This window comes from Phoxinus phoxinus (assembly GCF_949152265.1).
Source record: "Phoxinus phoxinus genome assembly, chromosome: 21".
NCBI lineage: Eukaryota > Metazoa > Chordata > Actinopteri > Cypriniformes > Leuciscidae > Phoxinus > Phoxinus phoxinus.
Window position 1 is genome coordinate 4,028,449 of NC_136896.1, and position 16,300 is coordinate 4,044,748.

The 16,300-nt window shown below is 37.7% G+C and overlaps 2 protein-coding genes and 1 long non-coding RNA gene across 5 annotated transcripts; all 3 read left to right on the plus strand.

Moving 5' to 3' along the window:
• The first annotated feature begins 1,751 nt into the window (after positions 1 to 1,751).
• On the plus strand, positions 1,752 to 2,439 carry LOC306989069. Its single transcript, XR_013795556.1, has 3 exons — positions 1,752 to 1,829; positions 2,124 to 2,225; positions 2,328 to 2,439. It is a non-coding gene; the product is annotated as an uncharacterized lncRNA (long non-coding RNA).
• Positions 2,440 to 2,619: 180 nt separating this feature from the next.
• LOC306989068 (sushi, nidogen and EGF-like domain-containing protein 1) lies at positions 2,620 to 10,368 on the plus strand. Its single transcript, XM_079594385.1, has 8 exons — positions 2,620 to 2,634; positions 6,125 to 6,148; positions 6,283 to 6,416; positions 6,518 to 6,814; positions 6,897 to 7,272; positions 7,363 to 7,507; positions 9,683 to 9,765; positions 9,934 to 10,368. The coding sequence occupies exons 3-5, from the start codon at positions 6,384 to 6,386 to the stop codon at positions 6,987 to 6,989; spliced, it is 423 nt and encodes a 140-aa protein (XP_079450511.1). The 5' UTR covers positions 2,620 to 2,634; positions 6,125 to 6,148; positions 6,283 to 6,383; the 3' UTR covers positions 6,990 to 7,272; positions 7,363 to 7,507; positions 9,683 to 9,765; positions 9,934 to 10,368.
• Positions 10,369 to 12,574: 2,206 nt separating this feature from the next.
• On the plus strand, positions 12,575 to 16,085 carry LOC306989879 (sushi, nidogen and EGF-like domain-containing protein 1). 3 transcript variants are annotated; one of them, XM_079595942.1, is made up of 10 exons: positions 12,575 to 12,695; positions 13,185 to 13,254; positions 13,444 to 13,543; positions 13,641 to 13,664; positions 13,741 to 13,874; positions 13,956 to 14,234; positions 14,322 to 14,417; positions 14,508 to 14,646; positions 15,002 to 15,084; positions 15,192 to 16,085. In XM_079595942.1, exons 3-10 carry the CDS (start codon positions 13,486 to 13,488, stop codon positions 15,270 to 15,272), a joined length of 894 nt encoding a protein of 297 aa, XP_079452068.1. In that variant the 5' UTR covers positions 12,575 to 12,695; positions 13,185 to 13,254; positions 13,444 to 13,485; the 3' UTR covers positions 15,273 to 16,085. The 3 variants fall into 3 exon arrangements, with proteins under 3 accessions (XP_079452068.1, XP_079452067.1, XP_079452069.1); XM_079595941.1 differs by lacking the exon at positions 12,575 to 12,695 and adding an exon at positions 12,810 to 12,888; XM_079595943.1 differs by lacking the exon at positions 12,575 to 12,695 and having other exon boundaries at positions 13,228 to 13,320.
• The last annotated feature ends 215 nt before the right edge of the window (positions 16,086 to 16,300 follow it).

The following is a 16,300-nucleotide window of genomic DNA, read 5'->3' on the forward strand; positions in this document are numbered from 1 at the left end:
GGTAGTCAGTTTGTGTGTACTATATGTACATTTTTGACCCACAAAACGTTGGTCAAAAATGTGTAATTTCTTGAGAGAAATTACTATTTTATAAATGAAATACTCTTTCAGTCTGTAAAAGAACAGTTTCGTGAATTACCTTCATTTGCAAAGGCTGCCTGCAGAGTCATTGCCTGATAAGGAAGAGAGGCAACAAGACAGCTGCCTAAATTTTCGACGCAGCCAAAAATAGCCAAGAACAGGATCATCTGCTGAATTCGGAACTGCATACTAGCATACTCCTACTTTTTCTGCCATAGAAAGATATGGTAAACGTATTAAAAGAATAGCAATATCAACTTTATTTATATAGTAAGTAAGTAATATATAGTTATATAGCACAATTAAAACAACACAAGTTGACCAATGTCACACAGAAGACAAAAAGAGAAAAGAGCATCACATAGGCAACACTTATAATACAATTGTCACTGATTAAAGCTACTGAAAACAGGTGTGTTTTGAGTTGTCCTTTAAAATCCTGTACAGCACCACTGTCTCTAATATGGTTAGGCAAATGATATCGTCACTCTCTCTAGTTTTTTTTTGTAATTGGATGCAAAGGTACTATAAACAAAGTTTATAACACGTTTATTTTTATTTTTTCTGAGCTCGCTTTCTGCGCAGACATCCTCAGGGTGTGTGTGTCAAGGTTCTGCCCTGGCAGCTTTGTCTGTGTTGTCTTTGTTTCATGTCTCTATGTTTGTGTTGTGAACATATGGCTCTGTCTTTGTTTGTGTTGACCATGTACTCCTCTGTTCCTGCCTCCTTGTTTCCCAGTACCATCCCCTCTTGTCTAGTTGAGTCCTGGTTTGTCTGAGTGTTGTCACCTGTTCCTCATGTTCTCTGACCCTTGTTGAGTGTGTTCACCTGTTCCTTGTCTAAGTGTGCTCACCTGTTCCTCTTGTTCTCAGCTCCCTTTATATGTGTGCCCTTGCCCTCAGGGTTTGTCAGTTTGGTAAATACTTTCTATGTGCCATAAACTTTGTGTGCTACATTGTCTGTTTGACAGTCTACTGTAGTTTCCAGTCAGAGCTCGTCGTGTCTTGTGCTTGCTGTGTCTTTTGTCTTCCCTAGTTTGTCCTCCAAGCTGAGCGTCCCTGGCCGCTTACACCATCAGCCAAGCAGCAAGACCGGTGCAGTAATTGTTTGTGCCCTGAGAACCGATCCCCTTATAGTGTGCGATCCTGACTGGCACTTTCTGTTCTCCTCCAGTCTTTTGCTGGCATTCTGTGTCTACCCTCCCTCCTATTGTCATTCTGGGCTGGATTCAGCGGTCGCTCTCTCAGCCTGCCTGTCTCTGTGCCTCATCCCTGCCTACTCTTTTGGACTGTTCACCTCCTCTCCCTCACAATATCCTTACTTGCTGTCTTTTAAATAAACTCCTGATCACTAATTTCTGCATTTGAGTCCTCCCTCATAGATCTGTAACAGCGTGACAGACATTTGATGTGTAAACCATAAAAAAAACCCACTGTAAATAGTACTGTGGTGATACCATTGTGCAGGGGAATGGTATCATATTTTTGATACAGTACTGTATGTTGCATGCACTGAATCGTGTACCACAGTATATATTTTTTTAATTAATTGAGATGTGAAGAGTATACACGCCTATATAAAGTATTCTTATTATGTGTAAAGGAATTTTGTTTTTCTAATTATTGCTGGCTATGTTCCAAAATAATTAATTTCTTCCATGCCAGGATATTTTTTTCTCTATAGGCAGTGCTGGTAAATATCAGTCAAACTTCCTTCTTACCCACCACAGCAAGAGCATCTTAAGAACGGTAAGTCAAATCGTAATGCTCTCCATAAGCTATATTCTCTCACAATGTATCCTTACAATGGAGCAATATGTGTTCAATAGCATTGATATATACCATTGACAAAAAAATTTTTTTTTTGTTAAAGATAATATAAAGTGGGACCTTTAGAATATTGGCTTTTTTTCCCAAAAGTGGCTCCTCAGATAGGATATTTTAAAGTTACAAATATTTATTATTATTATAAGTTATTATTATTTATATTTTTTCAAGATTAACATCGGTATAGTGAGGATAATAAATCTCCTCTGATTACAGAAGAAGGACTTCTACATGCTGGTTTTATCTCTGACTTCATCATCATGAGATTGTCTCTGGTTTCACAGCTTCTGCTGGTGTTCATATCAGTCCTGACACTGAGTAAGGTTTAGTTTCTGTTGGATTATCAGTCTTATGTGGAAAAGACTATATAAATATACAATCTTGTGTTTCTGAATTTAATAATCTCTTTCTCTTTTACAGCCAGAGCACAAACAACAACTCATACATCAACTGACACAGCAACTACTGAATCAACAACTGCACAACCAACTCCAACATCAACTGACACAGCAACAACTGAGACAACAACTGCACAACCAACTCCAACATCAACTGACACAACAACAACTGAATCAACAACTGCACAACCAACTCCAACATCAACTGACACAGCAACTACTGAATCAACAACTGCACAACCAACTCCAACATCAACTGACACAGCAACAACTGAGACAACAACTGCACAACCAGACATCAACTGACACAACAACAACACAGGCTATAGGTAAATATTCTGGGTCAAATATGGACAAACCCAGCCGTTGGGTTACATTTTTATAATGCATCTTTAATCCAACGTTTGGGTTTGTCCATATTTGACCCAAAATTGGATTAAAACAACCCAGCATTTTTTAGAGTGTATGTTTGATGTTGTCGCCTATAAAGTTGAACACTGTTGTTAGTGATGGATAGGTAACATTTTTATACTTTACAGAAGTGTTGGTTTCACTTTATTTTACTTACGTGTACGTACAGTGTACTTATCTAGGAAAGTACTGGGCAATATAAGGTAACATGGGTTAGGTTTAAGGGTATGGTTAGTACCTAGTTACTACCCAGTTATTGTAATTACTACAATAAGTACACATGTACATGGGGTCAGGACTGTAATACTGTATATATATATATATTTACAAAAAGCATTACAACAAACAACAACACTGGCCGGTACTTATAGACTGTCGCCAAACCCAAAATGAACCTGAGAAATCAGTTTATCAGGAAAGAAAAAAAAACGGCATTCGTGAATTTAGTTAATGAGGTTTTTAATGGTGTTTATATTTGTTTTCCTTTTTTCAGAAACCACCACAGACGCCACAGCAACCCTGCCAGGTAATTAGTCATGAGCCAATATGTTAGTGTAAGAGTACAGACAAAATAATCCGTCATCCGATAAAATGTCTTTCTTTCAGAAACCACCACCACAGAAACCACCACAGTTCTACCAGGTAATAATGCTGTGATTGATAGATGACTCATCACACGCCTTTGCAATGCTTTTATGTACTTTCCAGTGCGGGGCCGTTCTGTATTGTTAACACAGTCATGGCTGAAGGACATTGTTAGGACAGACGCAAAACCCCTTCAGCCGTGACTGCATTCACAACACTATTAATATAGACAAAAATATTTGTAGGCTATTGTAACTTTTTTTCCAGTCATTAATCATTAGATGCCAATTAATCAATAGTCCCTGCCAGTGACAGTAAATGGCAGGAGAATGTTCCTAAATGTAACGCCTCTTCTGATGGAGCTCAAATAAAAACACAAGGAACTTTTCTCATTTTTTATAAAATAACGTCAGAATGTGAGACTTGTAGAGTGGTTAAATAAATAATAAATAGTTAATTAAGGCTGAAAAACATAAGACATGGAACTGTTTTAAAAGTATACCATTGTTTGTTAGTTGCCTAGGGTGTTGTGCAGTGATGCACAGATCTGTTTGTTGAAGCTGTAATAGCCGCACTTTATTGTAAAAAAACACGGCTATTGACCAATCCGCATCAAGCACCGGCACTGTCCATTTTATAATACTACTCAATGCTGTTTTGCTTTAACATACATCAGAACTGGTATTTTGTTGCTTTTAGCTCAGGTCTGTTATTCTTGAGCTCATTATAAACTTCTGTCTTAACTCTTGCACTAAATTACATTATTTGTTAAGCTTATATTACACTTTCCAATGGACCACTTGAGATGGATTGGCCCCACTTCTCTTCCAAGAACAAAGACCAAAAATACACATTTCAAATGTATGTCTTTCTCTTCTCAGAAAAGGGACCAATAATACTGTATATATTCCTTATACATGACTCAATATACAATTTTGTGCCCAATTAAATTCTCTCTTAGGAATGTCCCTCCTCCTAAAAGCACCTCTGACTAGCAAGAGCAAGTAGCAAACCATAGACAAGTGCATTATTATTATTTTTCTGTAACACTTTACAATAAGGGGCCCTATTTGAACAATCTAAGCACATGGTCTAAACCACATGGCGCACGTTCACTTAGGGCATGTCTGAATCCACTTTTGCTAGTTTAACGACGGGGAAAAAGGTCAGCGCACCTGGCGCATGGTCTAAAAGGGTTGTGCCTAATGAATAATAGGTGTGTTTTGCCGTAACACACAGTAGACCAATCAGAGTGAAATTTCCCATTCCCTTTAAAAACCATCAGTTGTGCTTGCAGCATTGCGGATTGCTATTTAATTGATGGAATTGAACGTGAAAATGATAACTGCGTTGGGCTGAAACTAGCAAAAAACACTTGCGTCGCACCTGCCACTGCATTGCGCCGGGTGTATGACAGGGCCCAAGGTCTCATGTGTTAACATTATAGTTAAAGTGCCTCTATTATGGTTTTTCGAATATTCCCTCTCATGCAGTCTGTAATATAGATGTTTGTGTATGTAAACGTTCTGCAAAGTTGGAAAGGGCTAAGTTCTGGCATGAAACTCTGGTGTAGGCTAATAGGTCATTTTACTCACCTGTTCATAATCACATCGTTATCTAGGCAGCTGATTGGTTCCTACCGTATCAGTAGCCAATGAGCCCGCTGCTCAACCTTCAAATACTTGGGTAGTATTAGCCTTAGCAGTGCTGCGCGCTTTCAGAAACCCTCCCCCTTCCCCAGCTCCACCTGTATAGATCTGCTATGGGTAATTAATGTACTCTATATTGTACAGCAGCAGCATGTCTACTTGCTCACAGCAGCAGGTTGTGTATGTATTGGCAGTAGCAAGTCCCTTGTATATGGACATACACTTGTTAAAGCTGATGGTGAGGAATTACAGCTGCAACATCTCATAATATACATCAAACTTAATAGCATATCACTGAGAAACTTCCTGCTCAAGTCGTCCTTGCGATTCAGATTCGGGTTGAAGAACTAGTAGTTCTTCCAATGTTTCATCATCGGACTTTCGCTCGGATTGATGTGGTAAAATCGACGGCATTGTTATTGTCTTTACAGTGTGTACAATCGTTGAGCTTTAGGAAGCATCCTGAGCTGAAGTTCAGTAATGGTATAATGCATGCGTGTAGCTTCCGACAGGCGCACGCTGTAGACCAATCATAGACTGGGTCATCTGGCCAATAAAAGCAGAGTAACTCATGGAAAGGAGGGTTTTAGAGAGACTGATTCATCCATCAAGTCGTTCGAAAATCATTGAAAAAAGTAATGTGTATTATGAGAAAATTAAAGTGTTTTTTTTACCTTTGATGCACGTAAACCTGTTGTAGGAGACCTCCAAAGCAATACATTTGTTACAGTATTCATTAATCTTTGTTAATGTTAGTTAATAAAACAATACAGTTGTTCATTGTGTTCATGTTAATTCACAGTGCATTAACTAAACTTTAGTTAAAATTAGTTAACAAATAAAACTTTTGATTTGAATAATGTATTAGTCAATGTTGAAATTAACTTGTTCAGTTGAAAAGTACTGTTCAGTCTTTGTTCATATTAACTACATTTGTTAACTAATGAAACTTTATTGTAAAGTGTTACCGTTTTAATACACTTGTAACCAACTGCCTGTTTCAATAGAAAATACATAAACAGAAAATAGGTGCACTCGTCAAGTGAGTTCATGAGGTGTATAATAGTGTTTGTATAGTTTTTCTCATGAACTCATCAAGTAATAATGCTGCGACTGATATCATATAATCTGCAATGTGTTGTTTAAATAATTGAATACTCTTTTTCTTTAACAGCCATTGCAACAACTGCATGGACAGGTATTTATCGTTTACGATAAATGTATTTATTATATAATGGTTCGTTCACGTCAGAATAACCGTAATTATGAGATTCTGACTTGTAAACATTGCTCACATCTTCATTTGTATTTTTATGTTCCTTCTCTTGGCAGCACCAGCGATATTCTATCCATTCGGCTCGGCGGCAGGAGACACAGAACAGTTTGAAAATGGTGGTTACACCTACAGAGATGTTGCCTTCTCCACTCCATTTATGTTTTTTGGCCGCATGTACAACTATACATATGTGAGAATTCAGTTCCATTGCCAGTCTAATATGAATGCAAATGTTTAAACGTTAAAATGCAAAACTTTACTGGTGGATTTGAACTGATTTCTCTTTTTCAGGTTAATTATAACGGACTCCTTACATTCAACCAACCTTTTCCAGAAGTTTCCCCTTACCCATTTCCCACATATGGAACTGAAGATTACATTGCTCCTCTCTGGAGTGACCTCAATGACTTTGGTATAGGCAGATACTGGTATCAGCAGTACACTACTGGAAGTGTGCTCACTCGCGCCTCTCAGGATATAAACCAGTATTTTCCTCATAAGGGCTTCACTGCTTCTTGGGTCTTTGTTGCAACATGGGACTTTGTTCAAACATCTGATGTGAATGTATTAAATCTTCACTCAGCTCCGGTAAATAGTTTCTTACTTTTTCAGGTAGAAGGTCACAGACTGTGTAGGCTATGAATCATAATATTGTTTCTTTTCTTTTCAGGCAATCACCTTTCAAGTGGTTTTAATTTCAGGAGGTGGCTTTTCTTTCCTTCTGATGAATTATGGCGACTGTGCTGGTCAGTCCCGCTGCTAGCCATTGTGGTACCCTAAGCATAATTGCATAATTCCTCACTGTAGATTTTGGGAGATTTTAACTCATTCGCGGGCATCAGTGAGCCGCTATCAATATGCGGGAGACTCCTGCAACTTCCGGGAGACTTGGGATGTCAGTATTTCTATGCTGAAATAATATCGGCATTATAATTATTTATTTTTCATTAGGCTATTTGGGTGCCCCTCATTACCATAGTTACAGAAAGCGTGATGTGCTTGGTGGGAGCGGACGCGCTAGTGCTGGTACATATTTTCCAGTGGAGGTAAATAAATAAAAAACATCAAAGGATTACAATTATATTTTATATTGGCTATTTATCTTGCATAACATTATTTTTTCATGGTTTTAATAGGCTGGATATGACACAATAAACTCCACTGACTACCATGTCATTCATTATGAATCTAATGGCTACTTCATCCCAAACCTCAAAAGCACGACTAACATAAATGTTCCTGGTCGTTGGGCCTTTCTTGTGAACAACGGAACAGGAACAGGTAGGACTTTCATAAAAATTATGTGATACTATTATCTGTGTGTGTGCGTGCGTGCGTGCAAACTTATATACTGACAATGATAAGGTGAACATACAGTATCTGAACAAAATGACAAATCATATTTGTGACCTAGACGGCAAACGAGTGGTGGGAACAGAACAATGTATACCAGGAAACAATGAATACTAACTAAAAAGTCTGTGTAAGTAAAACTATGACGAGACAGACCGACTAAGTGTGACCGCATATATACATATACGAGACTTCGTTCTGGTTCGCGGTTCTGATTGGCTGACAGCCTTTTTCAGCCATACGATGTTCTATCACTATCACCGTTCGAGCATTTCTCTCACAGCGTGTGTCATGGTGGAGGAGCAAAGCACCATAATTTTACAAATACTACTTTTGTTGTGTCATTGAATGTAGTTTTTAGGTGAGAATGTAGATATTTAGACCTCAAATATGCGAATTATAAATAAACATAGCACCTATTTGATCATTTCTAAAATGTTTGCGGAGATGTGAGCTCCAACATCAGCTGCCTTTCAGCGCTCATGTAGCCTACCCGCCGAGAACAACTATCAAGCTAACAACTATCAAGCTAACAGACACAGAGATAGTCTGCTGAAAAGAATTTCAACGATGGCAATTTCTCCTGGACGAAATCTTTGAATCAGACACGGACGTTTGTGTTGTGAACCATCATAGTTCCACACATCATATGTTCTGACTGAACATCCCGGTACCATGCAATTATTCACCATTTCGAAAGAAATACAAACGAGTAATTCACTAATGAGTTCGCCAACTAACTTTAATGTTTGTGTGAAATTAATTTCAAGCTCTGGTTAGCTAGCTTTGTAGACGGAAGAGTGATTTCTCTGATAGGTCGGCAGATACCTCATACGCGCCGTTCTGGATTAGTGGGAGTGGCTTGCGGAGCTTTGCAATTTGGTGCATTGTGGGAGTTGTTGTCTTTCATTCAAACGCGCCCAAAAGTTACTTTCTGTCTTTTCTCGGGCAAGAAGGCACCAAATTTGAAAATTATTTTACATTTCGACTACATATATGACCCACTTTCAATAAAGATTAATGTTCCCACGGGTGAAATGCTCCTTTAAGCAATGGCCCTGAACGGTGTTTAATGTCAACATTGTGTCAACGCTGTAACAACCTTCACCACACAACGTAACCTTTTGGCCATGTTGTTAGAACATTGTTAGAAGGTTGGGTACATTGTGCCAACATACTGTGTTTGCTGGGTAGAGCTGTCATTCAAACTGATTTTGTGATTCTGGAAATAAGATTGGCCAGAACAATATCAGCTAGTTACAGGTAATCCACTCGCTTAGTCAATCTTTCTCTCTCATAATACTCTACATAATTCAATAAGCTTCAATGAAGCAACTCAGCGTTCCTTTGTTACTTGTTATAAAGTGACGTATTAGAATTAGTAACGGAGGCTTGGGCTCAATTGACCGTTCGTAAAGACCCGCCCTCCTTAGTTACTGTCGCTATGTCCGACAAGCTACGCCGCTCTCACACACACACACCATGTTCTCACGCAGTGAAAAATACATCGCGGAGCAGAGACACTGACAACACACTGACAGACAGGACAGACCAGGTTACTTTTCGGTTACTTTTGATATTAAACAAAGCCTTACCTTTCAAATTTGGTAATTTTTTAAAAGAAATTTAAACAATAAATAGTGTTTTGTGGCTCTTTAATGTGTTGTGACAGATCGCTGTAGAACCTCAGTTAAACCTGCTCGTGAACCGATCATCTCTTCCTTCTAGTTCATTTATAACTCTCCTGACTGCTTTGTCGGACAAAATGGCGGATGGCGAAGTATGATTGGTCAGATCACCTGTCAATCAAGCTCCCTGCGAAGGGTCAACTTGAGATTTGAATCCATGGCGGAAGGAAGTTGTTTTGCACAAAATAGTTTTTATAGACACTCCGTTGTTGTTTCTTATTTATTTACACACTTGTGTCCTCGAACTGTTGTATAAACGCAATGTCACACAAGTAGCCGTGCGATATGGCTCTATATCAGAACGGCTGTGATTTGGCCTTATCGTGGACTATCTGTCTATATATCTATATATATATATATATACACTGTGTGTCTGTGTGTGTTATTATGCCTTATTCTGTGTGTTTCCTTTTAGAAAATGTCATAGGAGTTCAATTGAAACTTAGTTCATTTTTAGACCTGACACTGAATGGAAACATTGAGGATGTTTTGCAAAAAGTAAGTCACAATTTTCACACAAAAGCACATTTCTGCCTCAGAGTGAAAAATAAAAAAAACTCTCTTATCTTATATTTCTGACTTTATATCTGACAGTGGTGACTTTATTAACCAATAGAATAGTACAATGGAAATACATTTTGATCTATCTGTCCATCTTTGTTTCAGATAAAACAAGAGCTGGTCAATCGTGGAGTGTCAAGTTTCTTTGAGATGAAGTTAAGAAACGTCAAAAAGACACAGCCGTAATACATGGAAGGGACTTAAAAAGTTTCTTTAGAATGTAGAAACTGATAAAGAGAAGAATGTCGCAGGAAGGGAACCTTTGTATTTTCTCACCTTTTGAACTTATTACTCTCACTTAATAATAAATGAGCATATATACATGATGAAAAAATTACAATATGAATATGATGAAATTAGATAATGAAATAATTACATTAATCATATATGGTCCAACACCATTTATCTCGAATAATAATCATTAATCCTCTTTTTTTTCCTTTCACGCTTTGTGTTATCAGATATCTTTAACAAGTATCAGGGGTTTAAACTTTGAACTGTAGCATGTGAACAATGCTAATAAACCTGTTCTTTGTCTACAACTCGAGTTAAGCATTACTCATTAATATCAAAAATACCTGCACATATTGTCATGTACATTACTGTGTGGGCCTAATAAAATTTTAACCTGAGGACATCAATTGGCAGCATAACAAAGTGCCAACCCCTCATATTTAACATAGTCTGGGTCACAATTTTACAGTTTCGTTTATGGTTTTTGACAATGAGGGCGTGCCATGTTTATTTTGGCAATCTGACTTGCTTCTAGAAGTGAAAAATGATTTTTGTGCCAACATATCAGTCTGACACACAAGCTTTGACGTCAACCACCAAAGAAAGATGGGAAGAATTTTCTCCTTTTTTTGAAGTTTATTTGATTGTGCATTTGATCCATTATTTTATAACATTTATTTGTCTGTTTGTGTATAAACAAGAAATCGAGAACACACAGAAACAGTTGGTGGAACAGTTGTTGTTGCAAATAAAATATTTTACTTGGCCTACTTTTAAGGCACAGCTGAGGAAACCTTATTTGGTGAGCCTGCCATAACAAATAAAGTTTAAAAAAGTAGAAGAAAAATCTCCATCTGAAATGTTAAACTCATCCAGTAGGTGGGGCTAAAGTCTGTCAGAATTAAGGAGACATAACATCTGAATCGCAACACACTAGAGATCTGTATGAAGGTATTTTTGGAGACATGTTTTAAGAGTTGCAAACTTGTAGACTTTTTTTTCTCTCCCACAAACACAACACAACAGATACACATTCTCAAATTCTTTATTGCAGGTGCACACATCCTATTCTACAAATCACAAATTAAAGGGATAGTTCACTTTGAAATTAAATGTTGGTATGTTTTAGCTTACCTGAAGTGCATCCAAGATGTAGGTGTCTTTGTCTCCGCAGTAATTTTGATATTTTTAGAATAGGTTCTGGTGTAAACAATGAGTGACGTACACGCGCGAGAGATCACTTCCGGAGCCTTCCGGCGCTCTACAGCGCTTGCGCAGACTAAGTAAACAGATCACTTGGACGTCGTTGTGTAAAAGAGATAAAAACTATATTTATACTGTTCGTTTTATCACACATACCGCTTATTTCGTGTCTTAGGCCATCAATGTGCACTTACCATGGGGAATTTTTTAATTTGGACTTTTCTCTGCATGCTATTAGAGACATCTCTGCATGCTTTTGGAGACAGTACATATATACCTGTATTATATGACTGACAGACAAGAATGGTTTGACCTAAAAATATCAAAAGTGAAACTACTGCGGAGACAAAGACACCTACATATTGGATGCACTTCAGGTAGCCTAAGCTAAAACATACCAAAATTTAATTTCAAAGTGAACTATCCCTTTAAGAAACCTGTACGCTCACATTTTTGCTACAGTACAGTTGCTGCAGTGAATATGGTGCAGAACGCATTCACACACCCGCATCAACTAATGTGAAGTCACAGAGAAATGTTGCACATCCGCAAATCAGTATGTGCATTTATCCAATGAGAGTTGAACACTTGTAGAATGTGTTCTCACAAATGTCTTGGATATTTTTCTAGCACAAACACAAGTAGGGCCTACAACTGCTTGAGTCTGCTGTGACGAATCTCAAACACTGTTTTCGCTTTCAAGTTACAAGTTTCGCGCGCTCCCCCTTTTGCACTGGAGAAGTGGAGCAAAAGTGAGTTGTGCATCTGTAGAGGCAGTGGGCTGAGCCTACATTAATATTCATGAGTTTCCCGGGCATGCGCGTGTCAAACAGTTTGACTCAAACCAGTGTTGCCAGATGTACGATAATTATCGTATTTGTACGATAATTTTGACCTCTGTACGATGTACGATCAATAATGAAAAAAATCCCATAATGTACGATAATTTCAGAATTGCCCGCAAATTAGTTAAAAAATCTCTCGGGATCTAGATCGAGCAAGCAAGAGCGCGCATGTGTAGCGAGCGCACAGCAGAGAAAGGGAGCGAGAGACCTTGCGTGTGAGTGCTAGTGTCATACTGTCTATGGCTAGTGTGCGTGTGTGCCTCACGAAGCGCATGTAAGGACCTATTTTTTTACAATCTATGGTAAAGGACCCAACCAAGCGAATTATTCAGACCCCCCCCCCCCCCCCCCCCCGTTGGAGAATTCTGCGCATGTTTTCCTCGTGTACGATCATTTTCTTCCAAATACGATAATTTTGAGCTTCTGGTACGATACTTGGACATTTCCAATCTGGCAACACTGACTCAAACTGCTCATTTTAGTTCATGCTCCTCATTTCTCTGCAGGTTTAATTGATTATTTTAAAAACGGTGGATATAGTTTTTGCGTGAACTTCACTTCACTTCACTCGAGGCTATGTTCTCGGTAAGATATCTATAACGAAATTGGACCAATCAGCTGTGAGCAAAATAATACGTGTCGCAATGAAGTCACTCCCTTGATCAGTCTCTCTTGATCCAAATTAAAGGTCACTACATAAAAAAAAATGTATTAAAGAACAAGTTATTTCTAAACAATATAAAAGTTATTGTTTTGAAATTGTGCTTGTTGACTGGTGGTGAGTACGATCTACTACAATATCTCATGATATTCATATTATAGCCGATACTTTGTTTCATACATCAACGTAATTAAATGATGAAAGAATGCGTTATCCCGTTTTTCATTGCAAATTACAACATGACCTATTTGATTTATTTATTAATCTGGCACAAGGAAATAGGCCAGACACAATTTCAACAGCATGAACTTTTGAAGAAAACAAGAGTTTGCATAGTTGTCTAGTGAGAATTCCTGTCATTGTTATTCTGAATGCATTGACTGACACTGACTGAACACGTCATGTCCCTTCAGCGCTATGATAATTAGGAGATTTTACCCTTTCAGAAGTTGCTTCTTGCATATTCCATGAAGCCATCTTGAGGTAAACATCTAACTTTTTGTCTGGCGTTGTTTGTTTTAACAACTTATTCTCTGATGCTATGTCAATGTAGGCTATATCTGCATGGTTAAAGTAGGCTATAGTATAACAGAACATTTTAATAAAATAAAAAATGATAAATGTATTAATAGCTTTGCTCTGTTGTGATTTTCTTACTCTGTGAAATTGTAGCAGTGACATTCTGGTCTCTCTGACCTCGTCCAAATATTTATCATGGGACTGTCTCCAGTTTCACAATATCTGCTGATGTTCATATCAGTCCTTTCTCTGAGTGAGTTTTACCACACATTTAATTCAAATAAATAGCCAAAGGCAATATCACATTCAATTTGGAAGTGTATTTAAATGTATTTGATTTTTTTCAACAGGCAGGGAGACAAAAGCACAGACAGGTAATTATTGACCTTCGAACTAGACGATATAAAACATGAACTCATTTGAGTTTGAACTTGTTTATTTGTCTTGCAGCGCCGGCTGTATTCTATCCGTTCGGCTCAGTGGCAGGAGACACTGTTAATATTGCTGTTGAGGATGAAAACTCAACTCTTATCGACCTGTGGAGACCTTTCGTGTTCTTTGGCCGCACATACAACAAGACATATGTGAGAATTCAGTTCTGTTTTGCTAATGCAAATGGATGAGAAAAATGTGACGTACATGACTAATATCTTTGTATTACCCAGGTTAATAGTAACGGGCACCTTACATTCAACCAGCCTTCGTTAGAGTTTTACGTGAAGGGCTTTCCCATCAATGGAAGTGAAGACATCATTGCTCCGCTCTGGACAGATGTTGACGTCAGTGTGAATGGCATCATCTCATATCAGCAGTACTCAAATGGAAGTGTGCTCACTCAAGCCACTCGGGATATAAACCAGTATTTCCCGTATCTGAGCTTCACGGCTACTTGGGTCCTTGTTGCTACTTGGGATAGAGTTGCGTACTATTATCACTCTGGCACAGTAAGTTAGTTTGTTAAAACTCATTCAGGTTTAAGGTTACACTATTCTCAGAGCTGCTGTGACATTCACTGTTCCCAAACTTTGCAGGAAACATCGTTTCAAGTGGTGTTAATTTCGGGCGGTGATTTGTCTTTCATTTTCATGAATTATGGTGACTGCGCTGTCTCATATAATGCGGTGCAGGTAAAACATGCCTTACATCAGTAGAAGAAAATACGCCTATCTCTTCTTGATGTTCTGTCTCAATAATTCGTAATTTCCTTGTTTGTGCAGGCTGGATATGACACTGTAAACTCCACGGCCTACTTTGTGATTCCTGGATCAATCAATGGGAGTCTTATTCCAAACCTTGTGAACTCCAGTAATGTAAATGTTGCCGGTCGATGGGCCTTCAGGGTGGACACTGCACTAGGTACATAATTACCATCATGTTTAGAATCTTTAGTATTATTAGTTTGTTTTTATGTGGAATCATATGATGTTTTGGCACTAGCAATGTCAAAGTCATGAGTTTGATTCAATCACATTTAAAACCTTTAATCAACCTAAAATTGGATCAAAGCATCTGCCAAATGCTGAAATTTAAATGTTCCTGGAAACAAACAAATTGTTTTCAAGGCAGTGTTATGAAATTCTTCATTATTCAAGTCAAATATTATATTCCGATTTGACCTCTTCAATAGTATACAGTATGCATGCAAATTCAAAACACTTTTTAAACATACTGTACTACCATAATCATTAATAATGTGCTTTTTCCCCCTTAGACAATGTCATAGGAGTTCAAATGAGAGTTACTTCATTTTCAGACCTAACAGAGAGTGGAAACATTGAGACTGTTTTAGAGAAAGTAAGTTGCACTTACTAAAGGACCTAATATGTTTTATTATTATTATTAATTATGGTGCTAATAGACGATTCAATAAATGTTGATCTAGCAGTCAATCTTTATTTCAGCTACAACAGGAGCTGGTCAAGTCCGGTCTGCCGAGCAGCCTGAAGCTGAACTTCAGAAGAATCAAAAAGACACGACCATAATATCATAAAATGTAACTCATACAAGGAAAGACGTTCATTAATATCTTAAATCAATATATATATAATATACATATATATCAATATCCTTGTCATTAAAACATCCCTAATACAGGGATGTTAATCAGCAAATCTAGTCATTGAGGATGGAAATGCTGTCATTCCAGTTATTAGTTTGTTGCTTAACCGTCAGCTTTGACATCTACTGTATGCCTACATTTTGACTTAAGTCAAATCACATTTTTACATCTGAAAGCTAGCACAGAGGAATGTCACTCTTCAAGAAGGTAAATGTTTGCATGTCCTCTCACATGTAATGAGGTGTGACAGGGGTTTAACATATGCAGTGTCAATAGTGAATATAAACCTGTTATTCCTCTATGGCTCCATTTGCTGGAAATTCTACTTTTTACTGATCCGTATCGTGATTGTCTATTGGGGACCGAGGCTAGCTGTCACATGTTTTACTCCAGTGAATTTGAATATAATGCTATTATTTCTACCTTGATTGCTCAGGAAAAAATATGTAAACAAGCATTGTTGTTTTTTTTCTTTTGTACGTTTGATGTCAAACTAAACATGCATAAACGGTCTTGCTTAATTGGTATGGCATAAAAATGAATGCATGTTTGTAGATAACACAGCAATAAGCCTATTTGCTCATTTATGGAGATATTATGTATCTCCATCTCCAAGTATTTGGCTATTTAGCTTTAGCTTAGATTTTTTTTTCCTCAAAAAAGGTTGATGTTATATTGCTATGTGTGTGATACTGATAACTGTGACAGTAAATAAAAAATCTCTATAATGTGAATTAAAGCACATGTTCCTTTGCTCGCCACGAGGGGGAGACAGACGCTCAGAGAGAGTTAGTGAGAATCCAGCATGCTTCGTGAAATGCTAAAACTTTGCATTGCTATAGCAATCTTGAGTCTTCATATACAAACTGAATCAGGAAGTGTTGTGTTATTTATTAAAACGAATGCACCCACATTAATAAGTTGCATTGTACATAACCAGAAGCATTTTAT

Bases quoted from the DNA above. Each gene is read 5' to 3' on its own strand.
- LOC306989879 (XM_079595942.1), top strand. From the start codon at position 13,486: ATGGGACTGTCTCCAGTTTCACAATATCTGCTGATGTTCATATCAGTC. The intron at 13,665-13,740 runs GTAATTATTGAC...TTTGTCTTGCAG, and splicing joins GGAGACAAAAGCACAGACAG to CGCCGGCTGTATTCTATCCG. The intron at 14,235-14,321 runs GTAAGTTAGTTT...CAAACTTTGCAG, and splicing joins ACTATTATCACTCTGGCACA to GAAACATCGTTTCAAGTGGT.
- LOC306989068 (XM_079594385.1), top strand. From the start codon at position 6,384: ATGTTTTTTGGCCGCATGTACAACTATACATAT. The intron at 6,417-6,517 runs GTGAGAATTCAG...TCTCTTTTTCAG, and splicing joins GCATGTACAACTATACATAT to GTTAATTATAACGGACTCCT. The intron at 6,815-6,896 runs GTAAATAGTTTC...TTTTCTTTTCAG, and splicing joins TAAATCTTCACTCAGCTCCG to GCAATCACCTTTCAAGTGGT.